The sequence below is a fragment of the Pogona vitticeps genome, chromosome 15 (genome assembly GCF_051106095.1).
Source record: "Pogona vitticeps strain Pit_001003342236 chromosome 15, PviZW2.1, whole genome shotgun sequence".
Lineage (NCBI taxonomy): Eukaryota > Metazoa > Chordata > Lepidosauria > Squamata > Agamidae > Pogona > Pogona vitticeps.
In genome coordinates, this window is record NC_135797.1 from 7,396,331 (window position 1) to 7,422,597 (window position 26,267).

General features: G+C 44.9%; 1 protein-coding gene across 1 annotated transcript in view; it reads left to right on the forward strand.

The window, feature by feature from the left end:
- Positions 1 to 26,267, forward strand: part of CADM3 (cell adhesion molecule 3) — a 115,116-nt gene that overhangs the window by 82,360 nt on the left and 6,489 nt on the right. Inside the window, exons 2-7 of the mRNA XM_072984247.2 lie at positions 16,152 to 16,292; positions 17,054 to 17,206; positions 17,718 to 17,855; positions 19,469 to 19,639; positions 21,607 to 21,697; positions 24,941 to 25,116. Of these exons, the coding sequence (XP_072840348.1) occupies positions 16,152 to 16,292; positions 17,054 to 17,206; positions 17,718 to 17,855; positions 19,469 to 19,639; positions 21,607 to 21,697; positions 24,941 to 25,116 (870 nt within the window). The remainder of the gene's footprint in view (positions 1 to 16,151; positions 16,293 to 17,053; positions 17,207 to 17,717; positions 17,856 to 19,468; positions 19,640 to 21,606; positions 21,698 to 24,940; positions 25,117 to 26,267) is intronic.

The following is a 26,267-nucleotide window of genomic DNA, read 5'->3' on the forward strand; positions in this document are numbered from 1 at the left end:
GCTGCTGTATGGAGGATTTTTGCTTAAAGGTAAGTTTTTACCCCATTGGAACACATTGAAGGGGTTTCAATGCGTTTCAGTGGGGTTTTAAAAAACATATAGCGATGTATTCGGTTAGCGGCGATTTTTGCCGCACCGATTAACATCGCTATGCGAGGCACCACTGTATTTGTTTCTGACAAATTGTCTCTCCGAATTTTTCAGAAAAGACTCGGGTTGGATGTAATAATAAGGATGGCTAATGCTGCTCCTATACCCTGAATGTTGACTGAATAACTTGGTAGTTTAGGTAACCAGCTGTAGAGCCAGTAGTTGGGAGTTCGATTCCCTTCTTTGCCTCCTGGGAGAAGAGCCAGCCTGGGTGGCCTTGGGCAAGCTGCAGAGTCCCACAGCGCCCCTAGAGGAAGGGAAGGGTAAATCACTGATGTGTATTCTCTACCAAGAAAACTCTGAAACAAGTCACCATAAGTTAAGATTGATTTGATGGCACATAATTATTACCTTGAATATTCAATTTTTGCTGCTGCTATTTCTTCCCCCTCTTGTCTTTTCCTTCTAGAAGAGGGACATGTATGGCCTTTTCTTTCTGGAGTGCATAGCGTGCTGGCTCTCCATCAAGGTAATATCCTCGTGCACAGCAGTGTTGACTCTCCCTAATCTTGAAACCCTAAAGTTGGAGTCGACCCACCTCCAAATGCTGGAGTGGATCAGAGACAAACGCATAGTCTCACAGCTGTGCACAGATGCTCCAACGTTTGGGATGTATCCTGATTATTCAGATGCCATGTTAGGTCCCCTACCGATCCGTAACTTTTAGAGATCTGCTGATTGGTGCTTCTGGACGATATAGCTGCTTGGGGAATTCTCACATATTTACACACCTCTTCCAAGGCCCATAAGTTGACTTGCATTGAAAACCGAGCAGGCTTTAGCTGTTTTGTTTTTGTAATGAGGTTTGCTAAATGTGGAGGCATGATAAATTCCCCCAAAGGAAGTACACTTGTCAAGTTTCAGATAGGGGATTGCATCATAGATAAAGGTTCCCCTTGACATTTAGTCCAGTCGTGTCCGACTCTAGGGCATGGTACTCATCTCCATTTCCAACCCATAGAGCCAGTGTTCGTCCAAAGATAGTTTCCGTGGTCACGTGGCCAGTGTGACTAGACACGGAACACCATGACCTTCCCACCGAGGTGGTCCCTATTTATCTACTCGTATTTACATGCTTTCGAACTGCTAGGTTGGCAGGAGCTGGGACAAGTGACGGGAGCTCACTCCGTTGGGTGGATTTGATCTTACGACTGCTGGTCTTCTGACCCTGCATCATAGGCACCTTTAAAAAAGAAAACACACAGGTAGACCAAATAGGTTTGTGCCCAGAATTTGAATTCCACGCCAAGTTGATGCTCCCTGTCCCAGATCGTCATCAATCGAAATTCTCTTCACTTTTCTCCAGTACTTGATATATTTTGATTTGGGCCCCACACAATTTCTCCCCCAAGTTGGGCTGGTTCTCTTACTAGTTTGGGCCTTTGTCGAAGCTAGCGCAGAGTTTGATTACATATTTGGGCCTCTGCCGAAGCTAATGCTCACTTCTTCTTTGTATGTCTCACTGCCACCCATCTTCTCGCAAACAGAACAAAGACACCCCACAGCAATAGCCGTCTTCATGAATCCATTATTGTTGTCTCTCTCTCTCTCTCTCTCTCTGGTGCTCTCACCTACCTGAGCAGACAGTTGCTCTCCATCTTCAAAATGAGACTGAATATTTCCACTCTTCCCTTCCCCGAGGGGGTTAGGGGTGAGGGGAGAGAGGGAAGGCGTCGGTTTTATTGTCTTTATTAGGAGAAATATTGAAACGAGTGAAGAGTGGAGGCAAGGCGCGAGTGCAGCAGGGCGGGAGCGCATGCAATAAAGGAGATGCTCGTTATGGGGGGCCCCTTTTCCTCCAGTTGGCTGTGCACCGCATGCCGAGAACGCGGTTTTAATTGGTATGCGTGCTGGGCTTGCGAGTGAAAGGCAAGCAGCCGGCTGACAAGGTCTTCCAGACAGAATATCAGGAAGCTTTGATGTGGGAGTGGTCGTGGATTTCGAAGGCTTCGGAAAGGGAGTAGACGCACTCCTAGGCCAGCTGGCCACGTCTTCTGCCAGGGGACACCGTTGCAGCCTCCCACTGGATTTCTGAGCCCCTGCAAGAGAGAACCTGTGGTCACTGGGCATGTGTAGTCCTTAACAGATGATTTTCATCTGAAGAATTCTGCTGTTCTTCCAAAACATTGGGTACTCCCAAGCCTGCCGGTCCCTCCTCCTCGTGTGTTGCTGGAGTTGCAAGAGGTGCTTAGGAATCAATGCTCAGCGAATGGATTTGGTGTATTAGTAGATCATAATTGGGGGGTAAAGGTAAAGGTAAAGGTTCCCCTTGACAATTTTTTGTCCAGTCGTGTTCGACTCTAGGGGGCGGTGCTCATCCCCGTTTCCAAGCCATAGAGCCAGCGTTTTGTCCGAAGACAGTCTTCCGTGGTCACATGGCCAGTGCGACTTAGACACGGAACACTGTTACCTTCCCACCGAGGTGGTCCCTATTTATCTACTTGCATTTGCATGATTTTGAACTGCTAGATAGGTGGGAGCTGGGACAAGCGACGGGCGCTCACTCCGTCGTGTGGATTCGATCTTACGACTGCTGGTCTTCTGACCCTGCAGCACAGGCTTCTGCGGTTTAGCCCACAGCGCCACCACATCCCTGGGGGGTGGAGATATGCAAAGGAAGGGGGCGGGGCTCCACAAAGCAGGGGATTTTATTAGGGAGTTATTTTATTTATTTATTTATGTATTTATTTATGTATTTATTTATTTATTTATTTGATTTATATCCCGCCTATCTTGACCACCGGACCACTCTAGGTGGCTTCCAATATAAAATCAGACAATAAAAACACAAACAAATACAAAATGATACAAAACAACGACAATGAAATAAAAATAGGGAAATTAAGAAAAAGAAAATCAAGAATTGGCTGGAGGGAAGGCCTGATTATTCCGATTATATGAATTGGAACCAGTGATCTGTAATTCAGCTTGGGGGAATTCCTCAGTTTTGTTTTCTGCCCCTTTTGAGTTTTACAAAGGGCGGCAGATCCTGAGTAAATTCCGATGAAGCAGGAAAGAAAATCCTTTCCCATTTTGATCCGCATTACAATATGAGCCACCTGGATTTATACTTCCCAGAGCAAATGCTTCAACTGGAACAAAATCTCGGGGGGCATTTTTTCCCCATTCAGAATAAAAAGGAGCAGATGGGGAATCCGTTCCCATTTCTGGAAGAGGAATGCGTCCATTTACATTTTAGTCCCACCTTTTAGTACGTAGCAGAAAAACAAAATGTGTAAGCCAGGGAGCAGAGCGTCATAAAAAGATATAAAGCAGGAAAAACTGCTTGGAAAAAGGGTCTCCATTAAATGAGAAATCATATCCCAAAATGCTTGTGAATATTTGTCTTTCCCTAATGCACATGAATGTTGAAGTGGAATCTTTCTCTTTTTCTCGGTTTTTTAAAAAAACCTACAAAGGAAAGTAAAAAAGAATAAACCTAAACTGTATAGAGGGAAGTGCAAATAATTTAGAAAGTGTTGGAAATCCTGCTGCTCCATTTCATGGATACCCGGATGGATGGATGGATGGATGGATGGATGGATGGATGGATGGATGGATGGATGGATGGATGGATGGATGGATGGATGGATGGATGGATGGATGGATGGATGGATGGATGGATGGATGGAATTTCTATGTGGCCCATTGGACAGATGGGTAATATATAAATTGAATAAATCAATAAATAAATCCCCGAAGCATGTGCAGAGTGGCACATCAGGATTTCAACCATAATGTGCAAAAGTACAACTCAGTACATCTTGTATGCACTACAATAATAAGTAAATTGACCATGCTTGGAAGAAAGCACTCCCCCCCCTCACCAGCCAGCCACCTGTGCCCCACAGCAATGCCATGTGGTTCTTTTTGACTAGAGGTGATGTGTACTGGAAAGAGCAGAAGGCTTTATGTCCCTTTTGTAAAGCAGGAAATGGGCTCTCCAATTTCTAGTCCTTTGGGGATTTGGCACTCTTACGAGTCTTGCAGCTGGTTCAAATCTCATAAACTGGATCCAGACAAATCTCCTGATCTGTTAATTAGGATTGTTTCTTTTGATTTCAAAAGTCTGCTCCTTGCACATGACCCTGAATCTGTGGCAGAGGGGGAGCTTCAGTTCAATTCCAAGGGGGAAGCATTGAACACCCATAATTTGAAATTCTGGAAAGGCAAGCTCATTTCTACTATAGATTGGGAGTTTTTTAACACCTGCTTGTAAAGCATGCCTCTAAAATTTCTCCCATGGGATATTTTTTTCCTCCGTACATACCCTCAGGGAATGGGACTAAATTAAACGGAAGCATAACAGATTCCTACACAGACGCAGACCTGAATTCCTGGACAAGCCACACTCCGTGACTGCCTGCAAAAAACTGGTCAAATCCGGACCCACAAGGCACCCCGGGTGGGTCAGATTGCTCTGCCATGACCCAGTTTGTGAGAATACACCCCACCCTCCCGCTTCTGGCTGGTGTCCCCGCTTGGGTCCCAGTGAAGAACGCTGACAGCCCAGAGGCCACGGACATGACAAGACCATTCGGGGTGGGGGATTTTCACATAAGACGATCAATTCTTTTCCATGGCAACCAGAGAGCATGCTTGGGGGTTGGAAGAGACCTGACAGCAGAAACAAAAGAAATCCTGGGTTCTCTTTGAGAGAACACTTGTGGATGGGGTGCGTTTGTGGTTTCAGATGTAGGCTGTTTTTCCAACCGTGTGGGTGCTCCGTTCTGTAACATTCATTTCCACCACTCCCCGAACTGCAGAGATGAGACAGTATTACACACAAGAAGTCAAAACCAGAATCTGCAATAAAAAATAACCTTATATATAAAGGCCAGATGCATCCATTTCAGGGATGGGCATGTTAAGGGTGTCTATGGTCCAGTTTTCCCCAGGATTACCATCTCTCTCTCTCTCTCTCTCTCTCTCTCTCTCTCTCTCTCTCTCTCTCTCTCTCTCTCTCTCTCTCTCTCTCTATCTATCTATCTATCTATCTATCTATCTATCTATCTATCTATCTATCTTGGATTGCAGTGGTCCTTTAAAACAAGATACAGACTTCTGGCTCACTTTGGTTTAAAGGAGAAACATAGCTTCTTTAAACCACTGACTATTAAATTTCAGGAATATGCCACCGAATCCAATAGCGATGGCAGAAAGGGCTACAGATATAAGTTAAGGTGGGTGTCACTTACCCCTCTCCAGCCGGGCAAGGCCATCCTGGTGCCGTACGCAAGACCCTCAGGGCAGGTAGGGACCCCAAATTCTTGAGGGGGCAGGGAATGTACCTTGGGTTTTAGTGCAGTATTTAGCTGCACAATCCAGGATTCTTGAGCGCGCTAGTCCCATAAGTAAGTTCAGCACCATGGAGAGCGGTTGAGACTAAACTCTCCTTGGAGGCAAAGTTTAAGCCCAGATTCAACGCCTCCATGAACAAATGTTGGGTCAGGCCTACAACAGATCAGTGCTAGTAACAGATGCTGCTACTGCATTTCTAGAAAAAGAAAAATATGAGAGAAATCAAAACTAATGGATTTGCCATCCAGGGCCAGAACCTGGTTCGCTTATCTTTTAATTGGCTGGCTTTAAACCCCTATGAATTCAAGCATTCCGTTCTTTTGAGTTGATCAAATCCGGTCAAGCTTGGATTGCCTGTTCTCCCTCCTCCTGCCCACCCCCAAGAGCTGCTCACCTTTAACACCTACATGGCAGGTAGGCACCGGCCAGTCCTCGCCAACGCTGGCAAAGTGTGTATCTCCAACAGAAACCAAAATCTTCTCAACCAAAGAAGATCCACTTCATCGGCTGCTGAAAGGGAAATCAACGCTTCTGTCAATCCGGTTGATTCAGCTTGTCTACTCTGAATGGGTCCACCAATCGGATTTAAGCCAGAGATTCTTTAAAACAACAAACAAACTGAAAGCAACTAAACAATGCGAGTGAAACTGACAGATTTTCCCATTCTTGTGTAACCTGATAAATGTGCTGAATCACGGCATTTACAGCTAAATCAACTTAAATTACAGCTATTCAGCTCCGTCTTACTTGATATAATCATAATACTCAATTTGTATTGCTTCCCCCAGCCTTATTTGATATTATCCTACGGTGAATAATTCAAATAAATAGAGCTAAATATTTACAGAATACCTACCAACAGAGTGTCATGCACAGACCTTTCAAGGCTGATGAAACTGACATTGTTGTGAATAAATTGGGATCAATCTTTTTCACAGTGTGCTCTGTTAATAGTACCGTCATCTAGCAAAGGAAGGCTCTCTGTTTCGCCAAAGCAATGGGTCTAGTAGTTAGATTTTTGGGCTGGGGCTTAGCAGACCGGAGTTTGAATCAATATTTAACCAGAAACCTCATTGAGTAATTTTGGGCCACTCTTGCTGTCTCCCCTTGACCTGAAAAGTGTGACGCGCTCTGTGCATGCCTGTCTCTCTCCTCATCCTGCTCATATTTTAACAGTTATCGCCGAGAGATAATTTTTCAAATTCCTTTTCTAAAGTTCCAGTTAAGAAATTAATTCCTTCAGACTGCAGGCTTTAACACTTAGAAAAATGGATTTATCAAGGACCGCACATCAGCCTTTCCTGACCAGACACTCTCCAGATGCCCAGGGCTGCAAAGCCCCTGGACTACAACTCCCAGAACTCCCCAGCCAGCATGGATCATGGCCATTCCAGCACCGTAATTCTAAGAGTTATACCCCCTTGGAATTGTAGTTTTGTGATCGGTTTTATAAAAAGCTAGCGGGAGAGGCTGCTGGATCCCTTAGCAGGAGCAAGACTGGTGGGACGTGGCGACCATGGAAAACGCAGAATCCAACCATGACAGAAAGTCCAACATTTCCAAAGGAGAGGGCAAACATACTTGTGCCTGCGTTGATCTGTCTCAGCGAATCCTTCCTTGCCATTTAGAGTTCCAGCAGGAGCAAAGCTTTTGTAAAGCTAATGGATCTGAACTGCCCAGTCCAAGATTGAGCCACCACCAAAAAAAATAATAATAATTGCATTGCAACAGAATAGTTCACAACCATATGCTACGGCTGGGAGGGAAACATCCCTTTTCTTTAATGTTTTTAAAAGAGCCATCAAAAACCTGTCTTGACTGACCCTAGCCCAGCCTAATCCTCTCAAGCTTTTCCTTTCCTCACCCTATTTGCTGATGCAATAAATATAGGTAAAGGTAAAGGTTCCCCTTGACATTTTTAGTCCGGTCGTGTCCGACTCTAGGGGGCGGTGCTCATCCCGTTTTTTCAAGCCGTAGAGCCCGTGCTTGTCCGAAGACAGTTTCCGTGGTCACGTGGCCAGCATGACTAGGGAGCACCGTTTTTTACCTTCCCACCGAGGTGGTACCTATTTATCTACTCGCATTTTTACATGCTTTTGAACTGCTAGGTTGGCGAGGAGCCGGGACAAAGCGATGGGAGCTCACTCCGCCGCGTGGATTCGATCTTACGACGGCTGGTCTTCTGACCCTGCAGCACAGAGGCTTCTGCGGTTTATCCCGCAGCGCCACCACGTCCCTACTATATATCTATAGCTAAAATGATTTCTGCAGACCATCCTTGTTATTCATGCTTAATAACCATAGAGGTTATTAACAGAGAGGTCAAAACACATCATAGACAAGGACAGAGAAGGGCCAGTGAAAGAAGATACCAGACTTCTACGTTTTGCAGTCTCATTCATGAGCTGCCTTGGATCTGAAGGAAGGAAGAACGGAAGAAAGACAACATCTGTCTAGGTCAATCACTACACTCTTGGTGTATGGCCCATTTATTGTACTTCCCCCCCTTTTAATTATTTTTATTGCTTGTTCTGCCTCCACCCTGTGGAGGTACATGAACGACCTCAGAATGTCCCAGTACGTGATTTATTTTATTTACTTGTTTAAAATATTTCACCCTGCCTTTCTCCCAAGGCGGCTTACATCAGTACAAGGCAATGTTTAAATGTTGAAAAACAATACGCATGCCAGTGTTTTAAAATGAACAAACACTACACTAAAATAGTAGAGAAAAACAACAAGAACACATGCCAAGGCAAAATCATCCTTTTATAAAGCACTCTCAGGCCACCAGTCATTAAGGAAAAGCCTGCCTGAAGAGCAAGGCCTCGGCCTGCTTGCGCAAGGACAGCCAAGATGGGGCCAGCCTGGCCTCCAGTGGCAGGGAGTTCCAAAGTCAAGTGGGAGACTAACATTGGCCATAGACTGTGGCTCCGAAGGGCAGCCTAGGGGGGTGAATCCATTCTTCTGTAGGACTAGAGTCCTCCTTTAAGAAGTCCCTTCTGGTCATCCTTTGAATGAATGACTTTTCAAAGATCTTGACTAGAATTTCATTACACAAAGAATTCCAAGATTGTTCCTTCCCTTCTCCAGCTGGTTTCCTGTTCCATGCCTGTTCTTACACTAGCTGCAAGATCAGTCAGTCCCGCAATTGGATGTACAGTGGTGCCTTGCATTACGAAGTTAATTCGTTCCAGCTGTAGAATGAAACGTTGTAATGCGACAATAAAAAGCCCCTTGAAATGCGTTGAAACCCATTCAGTGTTTTTCAATGGGCTGGAAACTTACTGTCCAGGGAAGATCCTCCATAGGGCGGCCATTTTTGGTGGCTGTCTTGCGAGGAATCCGTCCCAGAAAGCAGCGGGGAGCCATTTTATTTACCTGGTGGCCATTTTGAAACTGCTGATCAGCTGGAGCAAAATCGTCGTTATGCGAAGAATCGGTTCGCATTGCAAAGCGAAAAAAACCCATTCAGACCATCGTTTTGCGATTGCAATTGCGATTGCAAAAAGATAGTCGTAATGTGGTTTTGTCGTAATGTGGGGCAATCGTAAAGCAAGGTACCACTGTATGACAGTGAGGTTGCCTAGGCAGGAGGCGTGTTTCTGTGCCTTTCCTTCTGCTCCAGAGTAGGAAACAGGATACTAGTTCCTGTCATCAACAGTCATGAGTTCCTGCTCATCTCTTGGGGGGGAGGAAGGAAGGAAGGTGGAAGGTCATGGCTTCCTTTAGTGGACTGATCCACCTCATGTTCATTCCTCCTCTTCTCCTAGCGCCTTCCACTTTTTCTAGCTTGATTGTCTTTTCCAGTGAGCCTTCTACCGCACAACATATATCCCCCCCCTTTTTTTTACTCTGAGGATTACAGCTACGTTCAGGCAGAATGAAAAAAAAAGCCAGGGATGGGTAGATGACCTCATTGGCCTTGCTGATCAAAAAACTCCTGATGCTTTGACCCTCTGACCCCGGGGCTCAGCTGCAAAGAGGGAGCAAAAGCCATAAAGAATGACAGCGCCAGCAATTCACGCAGGGGATGTTTCAACAAAACGTTGCAAATGCAGACACACAGATGACAAGAGACAGGCTGCCGGAGGGAGGGGGAAAAACAAACAAACAAAAAACCTGAAACGGAGTCTCTTTGGAATATAGCAATAGGCTTTAGTTAGTTTCTCTTTTCAACATTTTCATTTTCCCTGCATTTAAATTATTAAAACCTCAAGTGCTGTGCGCACAGAATGTGTGCTTTGTGAAAATTAATAAAGTGAACAGAAATGATTTTTTTGGTTGATCTGAAACTCAACTGCATAGAAACAGCTGTTCTCACTAGGAAGAAAACAATGTTGGATTGGTATGCCATATGTGCGTTAAAGATGAGGGGCCTCTTATGGAAAAAAGTTGGCAACCCTTACTTGCCGCTAGAGGTGTGTGGTTGTGCCTAAGGAGATTCTGGGAGTGGCTGTCCGAAAGTCATGACTTTGCAGTCTTCTGTTTAGCACTGTCATGTCTGAATGTACAAGAGTTCGAATTCATACCAAAAATGAACTTCCTGTCTTTAGTCCTACTGTTTGTTACCATTCAAACAGTAGGACTAAAGACGGGAAGTTCATGTTTGTTACCATTCACACAGACAGAACTACAGTGGTGCCCCGCAAGACGGGCACTCCGTTTAACGACGAAACTCCTTGACGTAGATGTTTTTGCGATCACAAAAGCAATCGCAAAACGATGTTCCCTATGGGGGAATTTCACTTTGCGATGATCAGTTCCCTGCTTCGGGAACCAATTCTCGCAAAGCGATGATTTTTTAACAGCTGATTGGTGGTTTCAAAATGGCCACCGGGTAAACAAAATGGCCGCCCGCTGTTTTCTGGGACGGATTCCTCGCTGCACAAGCAGCGAAAATGGAGGATCTTCACTGGACGGTGAGTTTCCAGCCCATAGGAACACATAAACTGGATTTTAATGCGTTTCTATGGGCTTTACGACGTTTTCGTTCTACAGCAATTTTGCTGGAACGAATTAACGTCGTAATGCGAGGCACCACTGTACTGCAGTGGGAGAAAACTATTGTTTTCATACTGAGGCAATCCTGGAGCCATCTGGTCAATCCTCGTAGGGTGCCCTTGGCAACCCTTATTTGTCCATTATCGGCCCCAAGAGTTAGGCATGGAGCCTCCTTGTTTCAAAGCAGTCTATCTCTTAAGTACCTTTTTTGCCAGGGGGAAGGGAAAAGAGCAGATTTCCTTCCCGGCCGGCTTTGAGGGCTCCCAAAGGCACCCTGCTGTCCGTCATCCAGAGCTGGACGTTGGTATTAAAAAAGGCCTTCGGTCTTATCCTGCCAGGCCCTTCTGAGACTCTTATGCCTTAGAGGTTAGGAAGGAAACCTCAGAGCACCCACTCGGATGCATTCTTGAGCTGTTTCGCCTCGTCATGCGAAGTGTTTTCAATGCCCTGGTGTGTGGCTGATTGTACAGGGCCAAGTGCTAAATCTGAACAACAGGGCATGCTTTGAGATGTGGGGGGGGGCAACGTGGCTGAGACAAGGGGCCGCTTGTCTGATAGAGATACGGGGAGGGGGGTGCCATCAGCCAAGGCACTGGGCTCAACAGAGCGGCCAGATGCCATTCTTTCCTCCCCACGGCTCCCCTTGGCTCTCGGGGCAAAGCAGGGGAAAGTGCCATGACCCGCCACCCCGTAACTAACGAGGCGGGATGGAATGTGCTTAGCGGAGACGCCCACAACTGGAGACGGGCGGGATTCTCTGGCTTCGAGGCCTGGCCGTGCTGGTGGTGGTGGTGGTTGGGGTCAGCAAAAGTCAATTTCTAAGGTTTTGCTGCTCTTAATAACATACTGCGTGTTGCGGCTGGACCCTGCTTTCCGTCTTGCCCTGAGGACCACAGGGAGGGCAGGCGGGCTGTGGGGAAGATGGTGCCAGATGCTCAAAATGATTGGCAGGGTGCATAAAACCTGGGAATCTTCAGTGGATTCCACACTTGGAACAGGAACACAGAGTGGAAATGACCTTCGGAGTCATTTCGACCAAAAATCTCTAAGCATTTCTGCAGGCAAACCTGTTGACTGATGACAAAACGGCTTATAATGACTCTGATGCAGTAATTTTTCCGAAATATGTTTTTAAACCACTCGGTTTCTTTTCATATGAGAAGTGTTTGGCCAGAATCCTCTTGGGATTTTGCTGCGGAGTAAGCAAAACCACATATCTCAGGGCAAACGATTACAACTAATTAACAAGAAGCTGGTCCCACGCTTAGGGTGTGATCTAACGGCAATGTTGGATCGCACTAGGGAGCGTTGCTTCCTTGGGTGTGATCTTTGAAGAGATCCTACTGTCCGCACATGATCCCTTCCCGAGGAGCCCTGCCACTGGACCAGAAAGATCCGGATCGGGCCCAAAGCAGGGTTAGGCTGCTTTGCCATCTCAGGTGTGCTCCCCGAGAGCTTGAACCAGGCAGTTCAAAAAGCGAGCAAGTCGTTGGCTGATTGCCGCCGGAGCCGAGCATCTTGCATGCAACCCTAAGACCTTCCTCCATGACTAACAGGATTCCGCGTCCCCTGGAGTAAAATTCCTAGAGCATTCTGGCCTTTGCGTGTGTTTTCTCTCCATGCTTCTCAAAGCAACTGTCTTGAGTGCACTTCCTGGGAGGAAGGGGGGATCCTAGCTCAGATAACAAACTAAAGAAGGGTGCGATCAGAGGGGGAAAGAGCTCATGTCTTGGACTGCCTGCGGTGCAGACCAGCCCAAGCTATTTCACAGTGATCACATGCGGAATGGGCAGTGGTGCTCCACTCTCGCGCCGATCCATGCCCAGTTGGGGCCTTTTTTGGTCCATCAACAAGGCCTTTATGGGGCTGGCCCGGAGTGATTCCAAAATGGATGGAAGATTGGTGCCAGCAAAGCCATCGGGCACAATCCTTGCTTACCAACTGATCACACTCGTAAGTCTTTCCCCAGGCAAATAAACAAAATATCCAGGCTTGGTTGAGTTTAGCTCTAAAAGCAGGCTGTTGCTCTTTCTCTCCTGCCCCCCCCCCTCAATAATTGGTGTTAGGTGCTGCCAGGTCACCTCCTACTGACGGTGACTCTGTGAACAAGTCATCTCCAAAATGTCTTGTCCCCAACAGCCCTGCTCGGCTCATGTAAAACAGAAGGCTGTGGTTTCTTTTAGGGAGTCAATCCATCTCATATTTGATGGTCCTCTTTTCCTGCTGCTCTCAACACTTCCAAGCATTATTTCCTTTCCCCTGTGAATCGTGTCTTCTCGTGATGCGTCCAAAGTATGACGGCCTCAGTTTCCTCATTTTTGCCTCTGCAAATCGTTCAGGCTTAATTTGATCTAGGACCCACTTATTCATCTTTCTGGAAGCCCAGCAAATCCACATAGCTTTTCTTTAGCACCAAATTTTAAACAAAACAGTGTTCTCCTCTCAGCTTTCTTTACTGTCCAGCTTTCACACTCATACCTGGTGATCAGAAATACGAGAGTGTGGATGATCTTGGTCTCCAGGGACACATCCTTACACTTGATAATCTTTTCTACTTCCTTTATTGTTCCCCTTCTGAGTCTCAGTCTGCTTCTGATTTCTTGGCTGGGATCTCCATTTAGACTGATGATTGAACCAAGATATACCAAATTGTTTACTCTTTCAATTTTTTCTCCGTCAGCATTAAAGTAGTGCAGTTCTTCTATAGTCCTGATTTTGGTCGTCTTAATGTTCAACCACAGTCCTGCTTTGGCACTTCCTGAAATTTACAAAAAGTTGTTTCAAGTCATTGCTGCTTTCTGCCAGCGAGATGGTGTCATCGGCATATCTGAAATCATTGATGTTTTTTCACTCCTCCATCCGAATCTGGTCCAGCTTTCTGTATGTTCTGTTCTGTGAATCAGTTGAACAGATAGGGAGATAAAATGCACATGTCTGACCTCTTTGGCTATAGGAAACGAGTCTGTCTCTTCATATTATGCCCTAACAGTTGCTCCTAGTATACAATACAAGTTACACATCAGGACAATCAAATGCTGAGGCACCCCCTTTTTCTTTCAAAACAATCCATAGCTTCTCATGAGCCACACAAAGGCTTGGCCTTATAAAGAATAGACTATCTTCTTCTGAAATTATTTGGTGCACTCCAGTAGCCAGTGGATATTTGCAATATGATCTTGAGTGTTTCATCCTTTTCAGAATCCAGCTTGAACATCAGGCATTTCTCATAAGGTAATATACTTTGTATCCTTGACAGCATAACATAATACACTTTATTGTAACAACTTGGCCATCACTTAGCTTGCATGAGAAATGACAGCAATAGTCCTATAATTACTGTGGTGTCTCCTTTATTGGGGACTGGAATGTATATTCAACATTTCCAGTCTGTGGGCCATTGTTTTGTTTTCCATATTTGTTGGCACATTCTTGTTAGGATTTTGACAGATTCAGCCTCTGTGGATTGAAACAGTTCTGTCGGTTTCCCATCTACCCCGGTAATTCATTTCTTCCTGGAGCTTTCAGAGCTATTTTTTCTAGAATTAATCTATCATCCTTTTATCTCCTCTGTATAGGTCTTCAATATCCTTTTCCACATTTTCTTTCTTTTCTTTTCGTCAGATACTGTGCTTCTCTATTGGCCTTTCAGCATTCCTAATATAGACTTAAATTTCCATTTGATTTCTTCAATCTTCTGGAAGAAAGCTCTTGTTTTTCCTCTTTTGTACAGGATCTCCTGTATGGAGAATTAGTGCAGGGAAAGCGCCCCAGAGGGAGACCACAGCTGCGATACAAGGACATCTGCAAGCGGGATCTGAAGGCCTTAGGAATAGACCTCAACAGATGGGAAAACCTGACATCTGAGCGTTCAGCCTGGAGGCAGGCACTGCATCACGGCCTCTCCCAATTCGAAGAGACCCTTGCCCAGCAGGCCGAGGCAAAGAGGAAGTCACAAAAGCAGCAAAATCAGGGAGCTGGACAGGGGACAGATTGGATTTGTCTTCAGTGTGGAAGGGATGGTCACTCTCGAATTGGCCTTCTCAGCCACAGTAGACGCTGTTCCAAGTTCTCCATACAGAGCACATTACCATAGTCTCTCGAGACTGAAGGATGCCTACTAGTAATTTACACTGGCCATTATAATAGTTCTCTTTGTCCCTACATGAGAATCAGTGAAAAGCTGCATTTAGGATTCTGGCCTTATTTTTGTCATCTTTTACTTTTGCTTCTTACCCGTCCTTAAACATTGAGGGTTTTTTTACTTTTTTTTTTTTTACTAAATATCTCCCATTTCAATGCACAATTCTTCTGGTTCACAGTCAACTGAGTTTAGTAATGCAAATCTTTTATGTATGTGGACTCTAAATTCATCACAAATATTGCTGAAATTATATTTTGGTACTAGGATTGTTTTAGTGCTCTTCAGCAATATGTTTGATATTAACTATTTAGCATCAGTATCACAATATGTTCCTGGTGTTGTTTGGCAGAGAGAATACAGCTTCTTCATCTCCTGCTTCCAGTTACATAGTCTATCTGATTTCTATATTGGTTATCTGGCGATATCCACATGTCTTGTCATCTGCTTGAAGCGTGTATCTGTGATAAACAAATTGTTGGCTTCACAGAATTCTCTGAGTGGTTCTACTGCTCCATTTCTGGTCCCTATGCCATATTTTCCAACAACATTTGTTTCCACATCGTTTCCTACTTTCACGTTTCAATCACCTATGTTTATAAGCCTGTCTCGTTCTGGTGTGTGATCAGATTTCCTCCAGGATGCTTGCATAAAAGCTTTCAATTTCATCTTCTTTAGCATCTGGTGTTGGAGCATAGACTTGAATGTTGATTATGTTCATAGATTTCCCCACAAGCGTGATGAGTATTACCGTATTTTTCCGTGTATAAGACACCCCCATGTATAAGACACCCCCACTTTTCTAACCCAAAATTAAGAAATCTAAGTGGGACTTAGCAAGTGTAGGGGTGAAGGGATCAAAACACTGCAGGATCGCTTTGATCCCTGCTTTCCCCTCCACTTGTTTTTTCTCTCTTCATCTTACTTCCGTGTATAAGACAACCCTCAATTTTTAGTCTAAAGATTTTAGACGAAAACATAGTCTTATACGTGGAAAAATATGGTATTTGGTTGAACTTTATATTGGTAGCCCCTAACTCCCTGGAATACACCTTGCCTTTAGAGTCACCACATTGCTTTTGAACTTGTCATTTCCAGAGTAGAGCACTTTGTAGTTGCCTGACTGAAAACATCCCAGTCCAGTCTGCTTTAGTTCACTGATACCAGGCACTACAATGTTGATAGTTACTTCTAATAAATTCCTTTTTGCAGTAACTGAGATGTAACCAAGTTACATAACAGCTGTTATATAATGAGCCATGACTTAACTTCTTTTTATAGACAGTTCCAGGAAAAGTGTGATCTTTCTTGTATTACCAGCCAGTGTTTATAGCATTCTAATAATGTATTTAAAAGTAATTATTTTTGTTATTTTTTTCAATAACAAGAAAGTAAAGAAATTTGTTTCTTTAAAATGGACTGTAATGCTAACCAACGTCTTGGGCTGGGGGCTGTAACTGTAACTGATTACTTTGTGGAAGTAACCCCCCCCAACTCTGTTCTCTCAGATCAATTTCTCCAGCAGCACTCAGCGCTGTTCTCTTTTCACCTCCCTCAGTGTCCCAGCCGACAACGTCAGACGAAATAGTTGTTGCAGGATCCAAGGTGATTCTCCGGTGTGAGGTGGAAGATCCTGACGATTCTTCACTGCAGTGGTCTAATCCAGCCCAGCAGACACTCTACTTTGGGGAGAAGCGAGGTAAGACCTTGTTGCTAAGAAGCCGGCATTTATTTGCCAAATTCTCAGTAGAGGATTCACGAAGAAAGAGAAGCGTCTTAAGTGCATTTGTATACAGTTTGCAGATGCTAATTTAAAATAATTGTGCATATTTTAAAATAATTGCTGTGATTTCAATAGAAGTTGATTTCGTCTTGTGAGGGTGGGGCGGGCCAGGACGGACAAGGCAGGCTGCTGTTCGAGCTGCTTTCTGCCTTAGCGCAAGCTTCCACACAGTCTTCAGGGGCTGCCCCACACAGAGCACTTTACAGTAGTCTATCCAGAAATAAATAAATCACCCCGGCGATGGCTGGCACAAATCTGTGCTTTAATCCTCTCATTTGTCACAGGGTGTCACTTCAGAACGGGCGGCCTCTTGAATCTGTGACACATTTCACGCCGCCTCCCTCCGCACGCACGCTGCCAGATCACAGTTTCATTGCCTCTAATGGCCTATCCTTGCTCATGGCAGGCGGCTGTCACGATGGAATTTCCTAGGGAGTTGATAAGTGAGAATCTACCTTTTGCAGCTTTCCCCTCTCTCTGGATCTTTATACCACCATGAGGTCTAGAAACATGGTGGTCTTAAATGAAAAAAACTGAAATCCAGAGGTCCCCACCCCACCCCAAATATTTTGCAGGTTCTCCATTAAGCACATATCAACATCTGCTTTTGAGGTGGTTATTACAAATGTGCAGAATATTCACACCTGTTCCTTCGGTCACTTTCACCTTTCCTCTAGCATTACGAGACCTTAGAATCCAGCTGGAGAAGTCGACGCCCAACGAGCTGACCATCAGTATTGACAATGCGACGCTGGCCGACGAGGGAGAATACACCTGCTCCATCTTCACGATGCCAGTGCGGACTGCGAAGGCCATTGTCACTGTGTTGGGTGAGCCAAGGGAGGAGGAATGGAGGGCAGAGCCCAATCCTGAAGACCACGAGTGTCGTGGCCAATTTTGGGGTGCTAGGGCTCACCGTAACAGTCCTGTAGGCAATCAGCTCCCCTTTGAGAGTCAGAATATGCAGGCAGCTGGATCTCCGTCCCATCAAGAAAGAAGGAGCAGATCTTTGGAAGGCTAAGGGCTCTGAATTGCCTTTCATGACAGAGTGCTCGCCAATACTTTTCATTTCAACAGGGATAACTGTCAGGCATAAAAGAAAGTGGGAAGCTGAGCACATTTCTCGATAAACAGGAGGTTGCCTGCTTAAATAAGCTTCTTTCCGTGCCTGATCCTTCTGCTGCCTTGATGCTCTGAGCCAGGCTGCAAAGCGCAAGGAAAGCCAATGAGATGATGGCCTGCTGGCATGCAGCATACAGGCTAGAACAGTTGTCGTCCACCGCCAATTCTTCATGCAAGTCACTAGTCCTCAGTGCTCAAGTTTCCTCCTTTTTTTTGCAGGAATCCCGCAGAAGCCCCAGATCTCCGGCTACGTGGCTCCTCTCAAGGATGGCGATACAGCCAAGCTGATGTGTATGTCTTCGGGGAGCAAGCCCGCTGCTGACCTCCGGTGGCACAAGGGTGACAAACCCTTGCAAAGTAGGTGATGGTGCGAAATGGATGCCATGGGGACTACAGTTCCCATTATCTCTTAGGAGTACTCGTGCTGGGAGGGGATTCCCTTGAATTGAAAAAACCAAACCCATAGCCATTCAGGATCGTAATACAGTGGTGCCTCGCTAGACGATTACCTTGCAAAACATTTTATTCCCAAGAAAATGAGTTTTTGCGATCGCTATAGCGCTTCGCAAAACCGTTTTCTTTATGGGTGATTTTTGCTGGACGATGTTTCGGTCCGTGCTTCACAAGACTTTTTTTCAGGACCGTTTTTCGCAAGACGACGATTTTGACAGCTGATCCACGCTTCACAAAATGGGTGTTTTCAGGACCGTTTTTCGCAAGAGACGATTTTGACAGCTGATCCACACTTTGCAAAATGGTTTGTCTATGGGCGATTTTCGCAAGACGACAACTGTTTTCCCCAATGGAATGCATTAAATGGATTTCAATGCATTCCAATGGGGAACTGCTTTTCGCAAGACGATGTTTTTGCAAAACAGCAATTTTTGCTGAATGAATTTACATCGTCTTGCAAGGCACCACTGTACCTCTCTTTTACTCTCGGCCTGATGATCAGCCATAAACACACCAGGTGGCCAAAGTAAATTTTAGCCTTACATCTCCCAAGAGCTCCCCAGCTAGGAGCATTGTGTTAGACCCCGCCATTCCTTTTGAAACCAGTATCATTTGGCTTCTTAGTGATATACCTGACTATCTGGTTTCTGTGTTTTGCCCTTCCTGCAGCCTCTGTGCCATTTTCAAGGGCAGCCCCCCCCCCTCCCCCGAAAGAACATGGACAGTCGAAGGGAACCCTCAAGCGATACCCCAGAAATTCTTCCATTTTATTCATTTATTTTATTAATCTTTTTTCACTTCTAGACGACCCCATTAGTGCATTTGCTCTCTGGACGGTCCACAGCATGCAATAAAAAACACTGTGTAATAAATATAATAAAAACACACTGAAGTACAATAAAACCTGTTGCTAGCTAAAACAATGAACCCACCTTTAAATAGACATGTGCCCCTTATAAGCCATCTGAGCGTCACAGATCAATGTTTACCACTAGTAGAAGGCAGCTTTATATGATTCTGTCTTGATTAGCTTCCTAAAAACTGAAACCGATCGCGCTCATCTGGTTTCTAGATCATAGCCCTAACTTACCTAGAAAGCAAGAAAGGAATAGAAAAGGTGGAAATGAGGTACCTTTAATTCAATAGTTCCCAAACTTAGGCGCCCAGATGGTCTTGGACTAAAACTCCCAGAAGCCTCCACTGGTTGCTGTGCTGGCAAGGATTTATGGGAGTTGTAGCCTTAAGAACATCTGGGCCACAGGTGTAATTCATCTGTCAATTATGCAAGAGGCCAGAGGTTGATTGGCAGGTCTAACCAGACAGTGGCAAGTCCAGAATGGCTCAAGAGGACCGAGATTGGCTAAAACGGCAAAACATGTTGATTATGACCTTGAGTCCTTCATCTTGGTCCTTGTTGGCAAGCATCGCGATTTCTGGCTCTTCCAGTTGCTTGATTCTTTGGAACAGATCGTTAACCCAATTATGCTCAATATTCCTTGCCTTGTCTCTTCCAACAGGTGAACCGTTGGTAGTAGAAGAAGATGCCAATGGGAAGACGTTCACCGTCACCAGCCGTGTCGAATTTTCCGTGGGGAAAGAAGACGACGGTGCAGAGGTCACCTGTACGGTCGATCACGCGTCACTCCAGAACTCCGACAAATCCACCTCCCAGCGGATATCCGTGTTCTGTATGTGATTTTGGGCAATCGGGCGAGGCAGGGTACAGGTTAGACCAGGGATGGGCAAAATAGCAGCTTTACAGATATCCTTGGGCTTCCTCTCCCACCAGCCTTAGTCAGCAAAGCCAGTGGAGAGGAATGATGGGAGTTGTAGTCTGGCAAACCTTGGAGAGCCATAAATTGTCCATCACTGGTGAAGCCAATGTTAGATGGAGAACTCAACATTGAGGGTACATAGCTCAGTGAGCAGAGCATATAATGTGCACGAAAACATTTCCTATGTTCTTCTCGGTTTTCTTGTGGCATTACTAGGACTCTCATATCTATTAAGTGGAATCAAGTCCCAAATAAGTGCAGGGACCAGCTAGCAATGAAGGAACATGAAGGTATTTCTGAGCCGGGGAATTTGTGGTGTCTAACAGAACCAGGCTTATAGTTCCTGTCAAACAAAAATCTTCTCTTGGTTTTCCCCTCCAGCATTCTTCCTTAGAACAACCACGATTTAAGAGAACTTTTTAGCCAAGGCTACTGCTAAACAAATGGGAAACCTCTGTCAATCTACTATAACTCTTACCTGTTTCTTTATTAATATCTGAAATAAATACGTCACACAGAAATTTATTTATCTTAAATCTTTATATTCCACTACGGGGGTGGGGACCCCTTGGCATCCCAGATGTTTGGCGGACGACAACTTCCGTGGTCTTTTGTCATTGACAGAATAGGCTGGGGATTCAACGAATCGCAGACCTAAACATCTAGAGTGCCCGGATCTCATGATAAAGTGCAATAGACAATATAAAACAATTCAATGTTTCAAAAACATCAAAAACGTGGAAGCCTCCACAGGCTATTAGAACCATGATCTATAATCCCAAAAGGCTTTGTTTTATCTTGGCACTGTCGTGAGATTCGTGTTGGCACCAATTGAGCTTCCGAGGCAGTAGCTCCCAAACTTTGGACTGCCAGATATTCTTGAGTTACGATTTCTACAAATTCTGGCCAGCCGAGCGAGGGAGAGTTCTAGTCCAAGAACATCTGGAGGACCCAAAGTTGGAAACCATTGATGTAGCGGATCATTCCCCCTGGCGGGACAGAAAGAAGATTTGCTGCTCAGCAAATCGTAGTGATCAGGGAGGTGTATATAGGAAAAGGTCTTCCCTCAAATATCCAGGTTCCAAGCCATTTAGAGTTTTTTAGATGATTACAAACATATGGAACTTGAACTGGAAGCATATTGCTAACTAGTGTCATATGAGCTATGAAAAGTGTTCTTGCCGAAAAGTATTCCTGCATTGTAGAGGGTAAGAATACATGTCAACCAGTGCCCAGACATTAAAGCTAGCACTGAATCATAGAATGAATGAGCTGGAAGGAGCCTATAAGAGCATTGAGCCACCCCCCTGCTCGGTGCAGGAATCCAGATCAAAGCATATCCATCTAGTTTCCTTTTGAAGGTCTCCACCTTTGAAGTACTCACCATCTCCCGAGGTAACTGGTTCCGTTGTCGTACTTTCTAACAGTTAGGAAGTTTTTTCCTGATCGTCAACCAAAATCTGGCTTTCTGTAACTTCAGCCCATTATTACATGGGTCCTGCGCTCTGGAATGACTGAGGTCAGATCCTCCCTTTCTTCTGAACGGCCGCCTTTCAAGTATTTGAAGAGCGTTACCCTCTGTCAACTCAATCCTCTTTTCTTAAGGCCCAGTTTTCCCTCATAGGGTTTGCATGAGAAAATCTTTTCTGTCCCTCCCGTTGCTCTGAGATTTGTCTCTCCACCCAGAGACCTGGGGAAATGTGGGAAATCCCTAAGGCTTCATTTGGCAGCTTGAGTGGAGAAGGAACATCTTGAGAACTTCGGTGGGGAATTGGCTCCCATCGTTACTCGTGACTATGGTGGTCATTGCCTTAAGTTTCTCAGTTTTCCTGTTCTTTATTGGTCCTGTCCTTTTTGTCTCGCTGTCTTTCTCTCCCCAGACAAGCCAACAGCTAGAATTGAACCAAAACCGGACCATCCACGAGAAGGACAAGATCTGGAACTTCATTGCGATGGTCAAGGCAACCCAGTGTAAGTACTTCCTGCCCCAGGAAACACACACTCTCTGCTACACAATCTACACAACCCCTCAAATGACCCCTTGTAACCGTGTCTTTCCATCAGCAAGCAGCTCTTTCTGTTAGTGGTGAAATGAATGATCTACAGTGGTGCCTCGCTATACGATGATAATCCATTCCACTGAAATTGCTGTTTAGCGAAATCATCGTCCAGTGAAAAGCATTTCCCCATTGGAATGCATTGAAACCTGTTAAATGCGTTCCAATGGGGAAGAATCGTCATTGTCTAGCGAAGATCAGCCATAGGAAAGCCGCTTTGCGAACCGCTGATAAGCTGTTTAAATAGCTGTCTTGCGAACCTTAGGTCCCGAAAACGCCCGTTTTGCGAGCACGGAGGGAGCTGTCAAAATCGTTGTCTAGCGAAAATCAGTTTGCGAAGCAGGGACCAAACATTGTCCAGCGAAATTCCCCCATAGGAATCACTGTTTTTCAAATCGCTATAGCGATCGCAAAAAGTCAATGTCTAGCGAAAAAACTGCCATGCGGGGTAACTGTCTAGCGAGGCACCACTGTACATTCAATTTTGACTTCTGATTTCAACCTAATCTGCACTATCCTGATATTTTTCATTAAAACAATACTTACATAATGGAAACCATTCATTATTGTTAGAGACTGTTTTAAAGTCAAGCTGCTGTTGTGTTCCAAGCTGGTTTTCAAAAAGTGGTCATCTGTTTTAACTTTTTTTGTTTTAAGGGCTGTGTTATTTTTAGACCCAGATGGCAGTTTTATTGATTTATTTTTTAAAAAATATCAGCTACGTTTTATTGTTTGGTTATGAAGCACCTGGAGAAAGGGTTTTTCCTCCAAAGCCAGCAAGTAAATATTTGAAGAACGTAAACAGAAATAAATAAAGGGCTCGGGGTTGCGTAGGGCCTGCGCGTTGTGATCAAGCCATTCTTCTTTGGTAGAAGGGAGATTTGTGCTGTTTTTGCCATTTTGGCGAAAGAAGGAATGTTTGTGGAATTGTTTCTCTTGGGGGAAAAACCACATGGTTTTGTTTTTTTCTTACAATGGGAGGAACTGAAGAGAAAGATTTTGTTTGGCAACCCATCAGGTGTCTGTGTTTTCAGAAGGTAATGCCAAAAATCTCTCAAGCCGAACTTTATAGCCATAAGAGCGTGTTTAAAAAAAAATAATATTGATGTTTTCAACAAGGTGGATTCTGTGACAAAAGTTACAATATTTGCTTTTTCTTCCCCCTGTCAGGATTCCGGTGGACAGTTTATGCTGGTTTAGAGGAATGTAAATAAATCTGTGGCCAAGGACCAAGGGGCACAATTTATTTCTGGCCTGCGTTTGGCCTGTTTGGCAGACGAGATGCAGCAATTCGTGGTTTAAAAGATTCGCTTACAGTTGGACAGAGGCAATGCTATGAGAGAGGATCGCTCAGTGGTTTAGGGACCTGGCTGTCGAGACAGAGGTTGGAAGTCCGATCCCCCCACTGTGGGCTGGGATCCATGATCCATATAGTCCCTTCCAACTCGGCAGTTCTCAGATGATGATGAGAGAATGAAGGAGGAGAAGGTTGCGCTGGTAGAGGCAGTTATTTGAAAAGATGAGACCCACGACCCCTCTTCACAATTAGGCCAATGCACAGGGCAACCCTGTCTCACCTCACTCCATGCCAACTTCTGCCATTGACTTCATTGTCATTAAAAAGACTTCCGCTGAAGTGGCAGTTCATTATGACAAAACAGAGAAATCAATCCAAGAACCTCATTGCAACCTCACTCGTTAAGAGGTCAGATCGAGCCTTACGGTGGATTTATGGCAGTCTAAATGGTGGTGGGCACTCCAGCACTGGAGGCGTTCAGGAGAAAACAGGACAGCCATCATCTGCTTTGATTTGGATTCCTTCACTGAGCAGAGGTTGGACCCGATGGCCTTATAGGCTCTTTCCAACTCGATTATTCTATGATCCTGTGATTTTTAACTGGCTAAATTGTGGCAGTTAATTGTTGCTAACTAAGCAATTGTTGCTAATTATTAAGTTGCTGCTGGTGTTCTTAACTGTGTGATTGGCACATGCAGAAATTCAAGCAACAGCTCATGAATTAGCAGTGATTCACTGCTCCAATTTACACATTGATGCTTACGCTGGCTTAAATCCACTTCCCCTTCAGCTCTACTCAGGGACCACTGAAACAAACACATAGCGAGCTTTCAATGATACTTCTTCTTCTTCAAGGCTGTGCGTCCAGATCTTGTGGGCAGTTCCAAACTTATGTGCTGTTTTTAATATCCCGAATTCACAGGGCTGAAGGTGCCGAGGCCAGGCCAGGTTCTTTGATGGAAACCGCTGCAGCAGGCGTGCTGGTTTCAAGCTCTGCTTCAGCCAGCCGTTTGGAATTTGTGGCCCATCTCTTAAAACCGAGGACAGTCACAGGCAATCTGGGGGCCCCCTCCTTCTCCCTTTCTGCCTTTTTGAAATTCAAAGAGTTTCTTTCTTTTGTATTATGTTTATAGTGGCCACTTTGATTTGGATAAAGTCGGACAGGTTCATTTAGGTGTAAAGATACGTAAGTAGAAGTTACTGCATTTTTCTGTGTATAAGACTATTGTCTAAAATCTTTAGACTAAAAATTGAGGGTCGTCTTATACACGGAAGTAAGCTGAGGGAAGAACAAAAATAAGTGGAGGGGAAAGCAGGGATCAAAGTGATCCTGCAGCGCTTTGATCCCTGCTTTCCCCTCCACTTGCTCAACCCCACTTAGATTTCTTAATTTTGGGTTAAGTGAGGGGCGTCTTATACATGGGGGTGTCTTATACAGGGAAAAATACAGTATTTTTTAAAATGATTTTAAGCAGAATTACATTGTGTGCCTTGCCTGAGTGGGGAAGATTGGGACGAGGTCAAACGGCTGCATCCTCTGCAGGAGGCAACTTCAAGGTCCATGGTTCCCCTCTAAACTTGGGACTTAGCATCTTAGCACTGAAGAGCTGGAACGGACCCTATGGATCATTGCGTCCAGCTCCTGTCAAGGAGGTCCAGTGGGGAATCGAACTCCCAACCTTTGGCTCCACAAGCAGAGATCTCAACCACTGAGCTATCTAGCAGCATAACCTCTTTCTCTGTAGATCAAATTTGGGTCGGAGAGCCCTCCAGGTGGAGGACCCTCCTGCCTAAGAGAGGAAGCCCTGTAGATTCTCCACTGCATCAGGTGTCTCAAATTCTCAACCTGTCCCTTTGCAGCCCTCACGAATACAAGTGGGAGAAAGAAGGCGCGGAGATGCTGCTGACGGAACCCCAAGTCCAGGACAACATCCTCACCTTCGCCAACTTGAACAAAAGCGACAGCGGGACCTACATCTGCTATGCCTCCAGCATTATGGGCATGTCCATAGCACGTTACAACCTGGCCGTGAATGGTACGCATCTGCGGGATGGTGGGCCCCTGTGTAGATTTTGGGGGAATCTCTCTATTTTTCCCAATTCCAACAGCAGTTTTAACCAAAGACGGCACCATGTAGCATTTTTGGGGAAAGCGCAGTTATTCTGCCCAGCGTGTGTTTCACTGGATTTTGCAATTTATACTGGAGGAAAAAAATCTGGATATTTAATAGAAATAATCTTTGGGAAATCATCCTTTTAGGGCAGTTGCTTGCATAGATGAGTATATTAGGGAGATTATATTGGGAAGATTGCTTTCAAATAGATACGGGCTGGGAAAAACATAAAGAAGCATGTGTGCAAATTTCCGTACAAAGCCGATCAGGATTTTAGGAGATGGAGCTTGTCAGGAGGTCCTGATTGGCAGGAGTTATGAAAGGGAGGAGGAATGTGGGCACCCCATAGGGAGCCACCTGCCGAGATGTCTTAGCCAAGGATTTACAAGTTCACAACCTGGGTTTAAGGATGTGAAAAAGCTGTCAATCTTACTCACCATAGTGCCTTGAACGCCCAGAGCTTCACCTGGTTTCGGAAGCTAAGCAGGGTCAGGTCTGGTTAATGTTTGGATGGGAGACCCCCCAGAGAATAACAAGGACCTCCAGGTAGGTCTAGAATTTTTTTTTTACGGGGAAACCCTGGAGATCCATTGCTGCCATTCAGAGTTGACAACACTGGCATAGATGGATGAAAGGTCCGTCACTGTCAGACATTCCTGCGTTCTCATTGCTTTTCTCTAAATCCAGCCAATATTCCAGTTCCATTCCATATTTCTTAGACTTTTCATCTTGCACAAAAGTGAGTGCATATGGATGCATTCCCTCTAACATGCACAGCTCTTAATTTATATATATTATATATAATTTCTTGCAGAACATTTTCATTCTGTACTGCTTTTCGTTTAAACCAAAAAGAAAGTCCCACTGCAGTTTGCAAGAGCAACTGATTCAGTCAAGCCAACAGTGAAAAAGAACACAAAATGGCATAATAATAAAAAGCATAAAAGCTAGAATCCTGTTGGTTCAATACCCCAGTGCAATTGCGATGACATAAATTGCTGCAGTAAATTAGTCGCTAATTAACAAGTTGCTAATTCCTTGGCAGCCTTGCCGCACACCGACCCACAAAGCAA